This window comes from Gorilla gorilla, chromosome 12 (genome assembly GCF_029281585.2).
Source record: "Gorilla gorilla gorilla isolate KB3781 chromosome 12, NHGRI_mGorGor1-v2.1_pri, whole genome shotgun sequence".
NCBI classification, from domain to species: domain Eukaryota; kingdom Metazoa; phylum Chordata; class Mammalia; order Primates; family Hominidae; genus Gorilla; species Gorilla gorilla.
The window spans coordinates 112,221,449-112,234,780 of NC_073236.2; the positions used below are offsets into that span (position 1 = coordinate 112,221,449).

At 38.9% G+C, this 13,332-nt stretch overlaps 1 protein-coding gene across 1 annotated transcript in view; it reads right to left on the bottom strand.

Annotated features, from left to right (window-relative positions):
• Window positions 1-577: 577 nt before the first annotated feature.
• Window positions 578-13,332, bottom strand: part of SLC4A1AP (solute carrier family 4 member 1 adaptor protein) — a 31,491-nt gene continuing 18,736 nt past the window's right edge. The window contains exons 9-14 of the mRNA XM_004029024.5: window positions 13,182-13,293; window positions 10,264-10,504; window positions 7,518-7,604; window positions 6,769-6,836; window positions 1,791-1,860; window positions 578-913 (exon numbers count right to left, since the gene is read on the bottom strand). Of these exons, the coding sequence (XP_004029073.3) occupies window positions 864-913; window positions 1,791-1,860; window positions 6,769-6,836; window positions 7,518-7,604; window positions 10,264-10,504; window positions 13,182-13,293 (628 nt within the window). The 3' untranslated portion in view covers window positions 578-863. The remainder of the gene's footprint in view (window positions 914-1,790; window positions 1,861-6,768; window positions 6,837-7,517; window positions 7,605-10,263; window positions 10,505-13,181; window positions 13,294-13,332) is intronic.

Here is a 13,332-nt window from a genome sequence, read left to right on the forward strand (position 1 = left end):
TACTTTAGGAGGCTGAGGAGAGCGGGATTGCTTGAGCCCAGGAGTTTGAGACCAGCCTGGGCAACATGGTGAGACCCTGTCTCTATAAATATAAAAATTAGCCAGGCACAGTGGCATGTACCTGTAGTACCAGCTACTCAGGAGGCTGAGGCAGGAGAATCACTTGAGCCTGGGAAGTTGAGACTGCAGTAAGCTGTTATCATGCCACTGCACTCACTCTGGGCAACAGAGTGAGAGACCCTGTCTCAGAAAAAAAGAAAAAAAAAATGAGGTTCCAGTGCTTTGGGAGGCTGAGGCAGGAGGATCACTTGAGGCCAGGAGTTCAAGACAAGCCTGGGCAACATGGCAAGACTTCATCTCTCCAAAAAATTTAAATAAAATAATTAGCCAGGTGTGGTGGTGGTACATGCCTATAGTCCGAGGTACTTGGGAGGCTGAGGTGGGAGGATTGCTTGAGCCCAGGAGTTCAAGGCTACAGTGAGCTAGGATTGCACCACTGTACCCCAGCCTAGGTGACAGAGTAAGACCCTGTCTCTTAAAAAAAAATAAAATAAAATAAAATAAAATATTAGGAACATTTTTGCCTTCTTATTTTAATAGGATCATGTCTCTCACTTTACAAATTCTCAAAACATATGGTTCCCTTTTTACATACATATATAAACACTTTTAAACATAAATATCAAATGCATGAGAATCATATGGGCAGATAAATTTAGGAAGCCAAGAACACAGAACGAAAAGCCAGTCACCAGATCTTACAAATGATCATCTAAACTTCTCTGGCCATTCAATTTGATACATTATCCCAAATATTCCATGTCACATGGTCCACAAGGTTTTCTTTTGGGATTCTGAAGCAATCAATAGCCATACTTGTCATTAAGATGGGTTCTGCCATCTCCACTTTGACCTAGATCAGAATATAAAAAAAGAAATACATTATTTACTCTTCCAAAGTCAGGAGAGAAAAGATATCCAGATATCAGTAGGCCAAAAAGTAAAATAGACAAAAAGGTTTATTCTACGGTAGAAATTTTACTTTTTGTATGAAATTTCAAAATACAGCCCTCTTTCATTTCTACCCTAACATTTGTTAGCATAGAAAAAGCAGACATCTCTAGTAACTAAATTCTATTAGTTACTAATATATTAGAAATCTCAAGCTGTGATGAACATATGAGGAAGTAAGTATCTCATACATTGCTTTAAGGGTGTGTGTATGAGCATAAAACTGGTACAATCTCTATAGAATGCAATTTATAATATCTTTAAAATGTTTATACCTTTGATCCAGCAGGTTAACTTTTATGATTTTTTTTCTATAGATGCTCCTCTCTACTTAGCATTTTATATATAAGTATCCATAAGAAACTAACAACAATTGGTTGTCTTGTGAGGAAAACAACCGAGTAGCTGAGGCACAGCCAGAATTGTTTTCCTTTCTTTTGACTTGGTAAAACCAAGATAACATTACACCTGTAAACACTTCCGTATATATTCCTAGAAGACAAGGACTTTTTCCAAAAAACATAACTCAACATCATTCACACTTTAAAAAAATAAAAATAATTTCTTAGCATCATCAAATATCAGGTAGTGTTCAAAATTATCTGACTGGCTAATAATTTTTTTAAACAGTTGTTTGTTTGAATAAGGATCCAAACATGGTATACAAATTATCACTACATACTCTTGTAACTTTCTTATGTTGAACCTTAAATCTATATTACCTATTCAAAAATATAAATAAATGAACCTTAGAGGAAAAAAAAGTAAAAACAATCTACCTTCAGGTGGGACCCACACACAGTAGTCTGGGTCATCTTCAGGATATTTGGAAGAAAGTGTTGGTGGAAGCTAAAAAGAAAAGATGGATTGTTTTATTCACAAGAATTTCTCTCCAGAAACCTTACAACTGCAGAAGGGATTGGGGTCCTATTGTTAGCCTCCTTAAGCAGAATAAACATTAGTCAAGAATTTTGTATCCAACAAAACTAAGTTTCATGAATGAAAGAGAAATAAAGTCTTCTTCAGACAAGCAAATGCTGAGGGAATTTGTCACTACCAGACCAGACCTACAAGAAATGCAAAAAGGAGTTCTAAATCTTAAAACAAAAGGTTGGCATGCACCAGAATAGAACCTCTTGAAAGCATAAAACTCACAGGGCCTATAAAACAATAATGTAATGAAGGAAGAAAAGTATCTAGGTAACAATCAACATGATGACTGTAACAGTAACTCACATCTCAATATTAACATTCAATGTAAATGGTCTAAATACTCCACTCAAAAAAAAAAAAAAATCACAGGCTGGGCACAGTGGCTCACACCTGTAATCCCAGCACTTGGGGAGGCCGAGGTGGGTGGATCACCTGAGGTCAGGAATTCAAGACCAGTCTGGCTAACGTTGCAAAACCCCATCTCTACTAAAAATACAAAAATTAGCCAAGTGTGGTGGTGTGTGCCTGTAGTCCCAGCTACTCGGGAGGCTGAGGCAGGAGAATCACTTGAACCTGGGAGGCAGAGGTTACAGTGAGCTGAGATCACACCACTGCACTCCAGCCTGAGCTACAGAGCGAGATTCCATCTCAATAAATAGATAAATAAATAAATAAATAAATAAATAAATCGCAAACCAAACATCTGCCATCTTCAAGAGACTCACTTAACATGTGAGGCTTCTTATAGACTAAAGGTAAAGGAGTGGAAAAAGATATTCCATACAAATGGAAGCCAAATGCAAGCAGGAGTAGCTATTCTTATATCAAATAAAACAGAATTTAAAGCAACAACACTGAAAAAAAGACAAAGAAGGCTATTATATAATTATAAAAGGATCAACCCAACAAGAAGATATTACAATCCTAAATATATATGCACCTAAAACTGGAGCTCCCAGATTCATAAAACAACTACTACCAGACCTAACAAAAGAGAAAGACAGCAACACAATGATAGTGGAAGACTTCACACTCCACTGACAACAGTAAAGAGATCATCAAGGCAGAAAGTCAACAAACACTGGACCTATACTATACTCCAGAACAAATCAACTAACATATTTACAGAACATCTACTCCAGAACTGCAGAATATACAATCTTCTCATCAGTGCCTGGAATATTCTCCAAGATAGACCATATGATAGACCACAAAACAAATCTCAAATTTAAAAAAATTGAAATCATATCAAGTATCTTCTCAGACCACAGTCGAATAAAGCTAGAAACCAACTTGAAAAGGAACCTTCAAAACTATACAAATACATGGAAATTAATCTGCTTCTAAATGATTTTTGGGTTAACAATGAAATCACTGGAAATTTAAAAATTCTTCAAAATAAATAATAGTGACACAAGTTATCAAAACCTCTGGGATACAGCAAAAGCAGTGCTAAGAGGAAAAATTTATAGTGCTAAATGCCTACATCAAGAAGTCTTGAGCCAGGCATGGTGACTCACGCCTATAACCCCAGCACTTTGAAAGGCCAAGGCAGGAGGATTGCTTGAGCTCAGGAGTTCAAGACCAGCCTTGATAACATAGCAAGACCTCATCTCTATTTAAAAAACAGAGAGAGAGAAAAAAAAGTCTGAAAGATCACAAATTGACAACCTAATGTCACACCTCAAGGAACTAGAGGAACAGGAACAGACCAAATCAGGCTGGGCGCGGTGGCTCATACCTATAATCCCAGCACTTTGAGAGGCTGGGGTGGGCAGATCGCTTGAGTCCAGGAGTTCAAGACAAGCCTGGTCAACATGGTGAAATCCTGCTTCTAACAAAAGTACAAAAATTAGCTGGGCGTGGTGACACACGCCTGTAATCCCAGCTATTCAGGAGAGCTGAGGCAGGAAAATTGCTTGAACCCGGGAGGCAGAGGTTGCAGTGAGCTGAGATTGCACCACTGCACTCCCTGGGCAACAGAATGAGACTCTGTCTCAAAAAAAAAAAAAAAAATGAACAGATTAAACCCAAAGCTAGCATAAAAGAAATAACAAAGATCAGAGCAGAACTAAATGAAATTGAAACAAAAGAAACTGCAAAAGATCAATGAAAAAAAGGTGGTTTTTGAAAAGATAAACTAAATTGATAGATCATTAGCTAGATTAGACAAGAAAAGAAGATTCTATATTAGTTCAATTAGAAATGAAAATGGAGACATTACAAGCAACACCACAGAAATACAAAAGATCCTTTGAGACTACTATGAACACCTCTATGCACACAAACTAGAACATCTAGTAGAAATGGACAAATTCCTGGAAACACACAACCCTCCTAGATTGAATCAGGAAGAAACAGAAATCCTGACCAAACCAATAAAAAGCAGTAAGATTGAGTCAGTAATTAAAAAATATTACCACCAACAAAAAAAAAAAGCCTAGGACCAGAAGGATTCACAGTCAGATTCTACCAGACATTCAAGGAAGAATTGGTACCAATCTTACTGAAAGTATTCCAAAAGAATGAGAAAGAAGGAATCCTCCCTAACTCATTCTATGAAGCTAATATCGCCCTGATACAAAAACTAGGAAAGGACATAACAAAAAAAAAGAAAACTAGAGACCAATATCCCTGGTGAACACAGATGCAAAAATCCTCAATGAAAGACTAGTAAACTGAATCCAACAGCATATCAGAAAAATAATACACCCTACTCAATACACCATGATCAAGTGGGTTTCATCCCAGGGATGCTGGGATGGTTTAACATATGCAAGTCAATAAATATGATACATTACAGCAACAGAATTAAAAACAAAAACCATATGATCATCTCAATAGATGCAGAAAAAGCATTCAATAAAAGTCAGCATCCCAGGATCATTTGAAGCTAGGAGTTTGAGACTAGCCCGGGCAACAAAACAAGACTTATTTCTACAAAAAAACCCACAAAAATTAGCCGGGCATTGTGGTGCACAACTGTAGTCCCAGCTACTCAGGAGTCTGAGGTGGGAGGATCACTTGAGCCCAAGAGGTTGAAGCTTGCAGTGAGCCATGATCACACCACTGCACTCCAGCCTGGGTGACAGAGCAAGACTCAGTCTCAAAAATAAAAATAAAAATAAAAAGCAAATTTTTTTTGCAGCAACTTGGAGCTATAGGCCATTATTTTAAGCAAAGTAACTTAGGAGTGGAAAACCAAATACCATATGTTCTCACTTATAAGTGGGAGCTAAGCTATGGGTATGCAAAGGCATACAGAGTGGTATGATGGACTTTGGAGACTCAGAGGGAGGAGGCTGGGAAGGGGATGAGGAATAAAAAATTGCATATTGGGTACAATGTACACTACTTGGGTGACAGGTGCACTAAAATCTCAGATTTCATCACTATATGATTCATCTATGTAACCAAAGAACCATTTGTAACCCAAAAGCTATTTTTTAAAAATTATATATATAGGTATAATTTTAACTCTAAGAACTATTGTCCTTATGCCTGTTAGCAAACAAAAACTAACAGAGAACAGTTTCTATTAATGATCTTGACATAAGTAACCTACTTGGGGGAATATTCTCTCTCTGAACCTTTTTTCCATAAAGCATCACAAGTTGATTTTCAGCCAGTGAGTTACATGACACTCTTTAAAAGGGGCAGTTAACACACTGCAGGTATGAGTGCTAAATGGTACAGCCCCCATAGAGGGAAATTTGGCATTTACCTTTTGGCCAAGGTTTAGAAAAGTTAACAGAGCAAGGCTGACTGCTATCCTTTGAAAACCTATTTGCAAGGTTTGCCCTTGGCTGGCATCTGGGAATCTAGACTTTGGGAAGGTTTCTGCTACCCTAACTGGCAAGAATGGCTCATTGTGCCTAAACTGTTTGTACAAACAATATGATTCATGCTGAACACCTGCTTTCCTTCTGGAAGTCTGAATTTTGGTAGATGCCAGGCAGGGAATGCCTATGTGATCAGTTGCCAATAAAAACCCTGGGCACTGAGTCTCTAATGAGCTTCCCTAGTTAGCAACACTTCACAAATGTTGCCACAACTTGTTCTTAGGGGAATTAAGCATGTCCTGTGTGACTCTACTGGAAGACATCCTTGGAAGCCTGTGCCAGGTTTCCACCATATTTTGCCCCATGTTCCTTCTCCCTTTGCTGATGGTGCCTGGTGTCCTTTTGCTGTAGTATATCATAGATGCAAGTACAATCATACGCTGAGACCTGGGTCCTCTTGTGAATGACCTAACCTGTGAGTGGTCTTGGGGACCTCCTGACACAGCCTAGCACTTCTGGGAGCTTACTATATCCACACAAAATTATATATATACAAGATTGTTCATTATAGTATTATTGTAATAAAAGACTAAAAACAATGCAAGTGTCCATCTGTAAGGAACTGGTTAGATAAGGTCCTCCATATGGTGAGAAACTCTCAATATACTGTTACAAAATAATTTCCATGAGTGGTTTAAATAAATAAATAAACAGATGTAGAATGGAGTACATTACATCCTACCTTTTGTGTAATAAAAGGAGAAAAATAAGAATATGTTATTCAAATATCTTTATATGGCAAATTAGGATATAAAGATTCATAAACTAATAAAAGAGATAGCTTGTATGTGAGCAGTTATAGGGAAAAGAGTGATAAAGACAACAGAATATTCAAAAACAAAAATCAAAGAATCTAGATTTCTAGGAGAGGGGGATAAGGCTGCTGGGAACTCTGTTAAGTCAGTCTCCAAAGATTCACTTTTCTGGATGTGGTCCATGACAAAGGGATTCATTTTCACTCCCAGACAAGTGAAATACTTACTTTGCCTGGACCAGGTGTTTTCTTTTTCTTCAATTCACCTCTGCTTTTCTCATATTCATTCCTTGATGCTAATTTAAGAAAAACAAAAAACTGTCAATAGCTATTTTCAGTATAAGTAAAATAAAAAGGCAAAATTCTTCCTAAAAGAACATTACAATTATTGAAGAAAAGATGCTCATGACAATGCAATTCTCAACAATTCCTTCTACTGCTGTAAAAACTATATCAAGAGAAAATTTTTCCTGGATGAATAACCCTAGTTTTTAAATCCTAAGGCTGTTCTACAAGTTTGAATATAACCACATTATGTGAACAAGTTAAAAAAAATGAGGCTGATTTTACTAGTCCACAGTTTAACCATTACAGGTAAAACCAGAGTAAAACAGTCCTTTTAACAATTTCTTTTAAGATAGTTTTGGAATCACTCCCATAATAGGTACATATTTGACTTTGGGAGATGTAAAATTGTGGAGAGCTTTGCACAGCCAGAGGGAAGTATCAAGGCATTAGGTGCTTTGTGGGGGAGGGAGAGGGAACCCCAGAAGGTGGAAGAGGAGTAAAAGAAAGGCAAATGGGATGGCACCAAATACAAACCTCTCTTATGTTCCAACTTTGTCCAGGGGCCTAGTGGCAACATAACTAAACGACCATTCTCTGTGCTGCCTTCAGGTAAGCTGCCAACCCCTCCCTTATGAAACCAGTCAGCCACCTGTGTGCAGAGCAGCAATGAAGGCTGCCGTACTACTTGCCTGAGGGTCCTGCGCACAACGAAGTGGTTTTGCTACAGTCTTGATAATCTTTATTCTGTTCTTCCTCGCTAAGTTGAGACATGTTTTCTATAAAAAGCAATATCAAAGCATATTGTCATGATTTAATTCATGGTGGAAAGCCAAACAAACAAAAAACAAAAACAAGAGAAAGAGAAGCTAAGTACATAATCATCCAGTTTTATTATCATCAGCTTCAACTAATCTTAAGGTTTTAAATAAATATGTTTCAAATGTATTACAGAAGACTGCCAATTTTCCACTTAAAACACTAGCCAACATTGAGGTAAAACTTTTTAGCAATACTTACCAAAACCCTCAAAAATGTACATACTCCTTGGCCTAGAAATTCTACTCCCAGAACATATTTTTTTAAAAATCAGAGATGACCACCAAAATTTATTATTATTTTAGAAACAGGGTTTTTCTCTGTTGCCCAAGCTGGAGTGCAGTGGGGCAATCATAGCTCACTGCTGCCTTGAATTCCTGGGCTACAGAGATCCTCCTGCCTCAGCCTGCAGAGTAGCTAGGACTACAGGCATGTACCACCATGCCTGGCCAATATATATATATTTTTTAATTTTTTGTAGAGATAGAGTTTCACTATCTTGTCCAAGCTGGTTTCAAACTCCTGGGCTTAAGTGATTCTCCTACTTCGGCCTCCCAAAATGTTGGGATTACAGGTGTGAGTCACCCAGCCTAGCCCCAAAATTTGTTATATATATGTTTGTAATAGCAAAAATTAAGAAATAACCTACATGTTTAACAATTGAGAGTTGACTAAATACATTATGGCATATGCATGTGATGAACCACTATGCTCCTTCTCTGAAACCACATTTTAAAAAGAATAGTCTAAGGCATAGGAAAAAAAACTAGGTTATAAAATAGCAATATATAAGCTGGGCATGGTGGCTCACGCCTATAATCCCAGCACTTTGGGAGGCTGAGGTGAGAGGATTGCTTGAGGCCAGGAGTTTGAGACCAGCTTGAGCAACACAGGGAGACCCTATGACTCTATTTTCTCTACAAGCATGTGCCTTGGGAGGTCAAGGCTGCAGTGAGCCAAGATCACACCACAGTACTCCAACCTGGGCAACAAAGTAAGACTCTGTCTCAATAAAAGTAAATATTAAAGTAAAAATAAAAACAAACCACAGGAAAAAAGGCCTGGGGTAATCCCTCATCACTGCAAATTTACTAAGTATTTAATTTTGTTTTGTTTTGTTTTTGAGACAGAGTCTCACTCTATCACCCAGGCTTGAGTGCAGTGGCATGATCTCAATTCACTGCAACTTCTGTCTCCCAGGTTCAAGCAATTCTCCTGCCTGCTCAGAGCCCTCCTGAGTACCTGTGATTACAAGCATGCACCACCACGCCCAGCTAATTTTTTCTGTATTTTTAGTAGAGACGGGGTCTCACCACGTTGGCCAGCCTGGTCTGGAACTCCTGACCTCAGGTGATCCATCCGCCTCAGCCTCCCAAAGTGCTGGGATTACAAGGCGTGAGCCACTGTGCCTGGCCAAATTTACTAATTATTTAATCTTATAAACCAAGTTTCAAAATCTAAGCTATTTTTACACACACATACTTACTTTGGTCTGTTAAACAAAAAAATTATAATACTTATTGCTCCCCTCCTGCTGACCTGTTTATATCCACCTTCACAATATATGGCCCAAAGACCAAGCTCATGTAAGTACCTTTTTGAAAAGGACAAATGCAGATACAGAATACTTACCTCTCACAGATGAGGAAACAGTAACTTTTCTGTTTCCCAGACAAATGAAGGTGATTCAAGAGAAGGGCTACATACCAGGCCTGGAGTTTTTATGTAGCCAAGCCTGGTTTGTTGTGGAAGGAGACATGCATGCATTCCCATACATTCAGTGCCAGTTTTTATTGTTTCTCCTCATACTCCTTATTTTCTGAGATCTTTATCTTCCTAACCAGTTTGGCCAACCAGCAGGAAAATAACCCCTGCAGTTGACAAGGGATGAAAGGATACTAAAAAGATAAACAATGATCTTTAGGGGTGGGATTGTGGGGATTTCTTTTTTTTCCTTTGGACTTTTATGTATGATCTATAGTTTCTAAAATGAACATATAACCCTTTGTAATTAGAATTATATATAGAAAATACATAATTAATTGATGCATATATCTATATGAATATCAATCTATTCCGTCTTTCAACATTTTTCATCAAATATTTGCTGAGGCGGGTAGATATGTGTCAGGTTTTGTGCTAGGTTCCAAACACAAAAAAATGAATGAAGCAAGACCCTTCTTGAGAACTTTAGTCCAATGGGTACAATTATGATTTGGCCTCTGTTTTAGGGATGGAGGAAAAAATGAATAGGGGTTGACTTATCCGGAGACCACCTGATCAGGCCCCATCATGTACCCTATTCCACTGCCCTCCAACTCACACAGTGGCAGCAGCTCAGGATTATTCCACAGCAGCTATGGTTTCAGATTCCATAGCCTTCAATTTTCTGTAATTCTGGAATGGATTGGAAATAACTGCCCTTAATTTGCAATGAAGACAAATAATGACTGGCGGTCAAAGGAAGAAGACCAAGAAAGTATGTTTCCTTGCTACAGAGTCAGTATATCACATACAAAGTCAAATGCACAGACAAGAACTGGCCTTGCTTTTTAAAACCTATCCACAATCAATGTAACTGCCCACTGAACAACACAGGAAGGAGAAGAAAGATATTACCATGGGTTTGGGTTTCTTTAAAATGTGTGAGATCTGTGGGAGGCCTCATTTCCTGCACTGCTGCTTCTGGCTCTATCTCTGGCTGTGGCCTACTGAGGCTTCCATCCTCCAGTTTTTTCTTTTCATGCTCCTCCTTTTCTTTCTCTTCTTCCTCTTCCTCTTCCTCCTCCTCTTCTACTTCAGGCTCATCTTTCATTCTCATTAGAGTTGGAGGGAGTTCTGGACGCTTGGGGGGTAACTTCTAAGAGGGAAACAAAACCATGAACAAGTAGTTCTACTTAATGACAACAAGAGAAAAATCTTTTCAAGGAGGTCAATCTAAATGTACTGAATGTTTACTCTTTTTAGGTTGATGAACTCCACAGAAGTCTGCTGGAGGTGGGACTTTGACATGAAATTTTACCCCTCTATAGACCCTAAACAAGTGTCTTTATTAGTTCCTAGAGTCAAAGATTACTAAATACAAAACACTTGAAAATAGCTTGTAAGGAACTAAAATAGTTATTTCAGATGAGTGCCAGCTACAGGAATTCTGGACTGTTATAACTCATGATATTAAAGGATTTCAATTGATTACAAAATCTTTTAAGGAATAAATCAGACAATCAGAAATAAGTCATTTGTGCTGCTTTTTCATTTTAGACTTAGAGTAATTTCAAGGAAACAAGGCACGTAAATCCATCAAACAGATCCTGAAGAAAAGGAGGAAGACATTTCTCAAAGAATACAGCTAAATATTCTAATCAAAGCCATTCAATAAAAGTATTTATTAGAAAAGGTTGATCACAGTTATGGAATAGAGGGAAGGAACCAAAGCATATCTTGGTTATATCTTTTTTTTTTTTTTTTTTGAGACACAGTCTTGCTCTGTGGCCCAGGCTGGACTGCAGTGGTGCGATCTCAGCTCACTGAAACCTCTGCCTCCCCGGTTCAAGCAATTCTCCTGCCTCAGCCTCCTGAGTAGCTGGGGTTATAGGTGCGCAGGCCACCATGCTCAGCTAATTTTTGTATTTTTAGTAGAGACGGGGTTTCACCATGTTGCCCAGGCTGGTCTCGACTAGTCAGCTCAAGCAATCCACCCACCTCGGCCTCCCAAAGTGCTGGGATAACAGGTATGAGCCACCGCACCTGGCCTATATTATCTTTTAAATATAGGACTTAGTTCTAAAATTCTCTAAGGAGGACTTTTTAGTAAAAAGTTTTCTATTTAAAACCTAAGTCCCCACCGCAACAGATTGAAAAGCCTACTTGTTAGGTAAACCATTACTCATTCAGAATACATAGTGAGGCCGAGGCAGGTGAATCATGAGGTCAGGAGTTCGAAACCAGTCTGGCCATGGTGAAAAACTGTCTCTACTAAAAAAAAATACAAAAAATTAGTTGGGCGTGGTGGTGGGTGCCTGTAATCCCAGCTACTCGGGAAGCTGAGGCGGGAGAATCGCTTGAACCCGGGAGGAGGAGGTTGCAGTGAGCCGAGATGGCCACTGCACTGCAGCCTGGGCGACAGTGTGAGACTGTCTCTCAAAACAAACAAAAAGAATACATAGCTAGGACTTCAGACTTCTGCCACCAGAGGGCAGTATACCCTAATTCAGGGTGTTTTGGACGAATTGTGCCCCCTGCTGCCCAAATTCATGTTTGAAGTCCCAAGCCCCAGTACCTCAGAATATGACTGTAAATTAAATTAAATTGAATTAAAATGACACTATTAGGGTGGGGCCCTAACTCAGTATGACTCGTGTCCTTATAAGAAGAAGAAGAGACACCAGGAGTGCAAGTGCACAGAGGGATGGCCATCTGAAGAGCCAGCAAGAGGGCAGCCATTGGTAAGCAGAGAGGCCTTAGAGGAAACCAACCCTGCTGGCAACTGTGAGCAAATAAATTTCTGTTGTTTAAGCTGCCCAATCCCTAGTATTTTGTTATGGTGGCCCTAGCAAACTAATACTCAAGGTTCAGCTCTTAGGGGTAATGAAAACCTTTTAAAAGCTGAATCTATGAATAGGAATATAGATAAAGCAAAAACATACAGACAGACATATATTGTAGGGTAGCAGAGAAATCATAAAGCTCAAGAGACAGACCTGGATCTGATTACCAGCTTAGTTACATAACGCTGGTGTGATCTGGTATTTAACTTCTCTGACTCTATTTCCTCATTTGTAAGAGGCAATAATTCCCACACAGCACAAGGTGTTGGAAGGATTAAATGAAGAAAAATCATATGGCAGAGGCAAGTGCACACACTATGTTCTTAACAAATGTTGGTGAGTCTGAACACTACATCTATCCACCTGGGGAAAAGCATTTAATGCAGGAGACCCATCCTTAAATGCAACATTCATGAGAAATTAATAAACTATTATTCTAATTTACAAACCATTTACTTGCAAATTGATTGGCATAAATTAATTCATCAATTCTTGATAACCCTAAGCTGAGAAAAAGAATCCACAAACCGGCCAGGCACAATGGCTCATGCCTATAAACCCAGCATTTTGGGAGGCCAAGGCAGGTGGATCACGAGGTCAAGAGATGGAGACCATCCTGGCCAACACGGTGAAGTCCCATCCTACTAAAAATACAAAAATTAGCTGGGCATGGTGGAGCACACCTGTAGTCCCAGCTACTCGAGAGGCTGAGGCAGGAGAATTGCTTGAACCCGGGAGGCGGAAGTTGCAGTCAGCTGAGATCGCGCCACTGCACTCCAGCCTGGTGACAGAGTGAGACTCCGTCTCCAAAAAAAAAAAAAAAAAGAATCCAAGAACCAAGTTCTGGGAAAGATGTGATCATACCAAGCCCACAGCCCTTTCTCACATTACTATGGAATGAGTCATTTGTAGTTTCAAAAAAGAAAAGAGAAAAATTAGCTCAGGGATAACTCAAGGGCTAAAAGTTTAACACCCTGACTCACAACTTACCCCTACTGTTCCAGTTTTTAATTTGAATTTGCTTCCTCCTTTCATGGCACCAAATAGAGGCAATGTAAGCTTTTTAGCTTTGTTTTCTGCACCTGTAGTCTGAGTTTCAGTCCTAGGAAGAAAGAATAATTATACACATCTATTCCAGGGA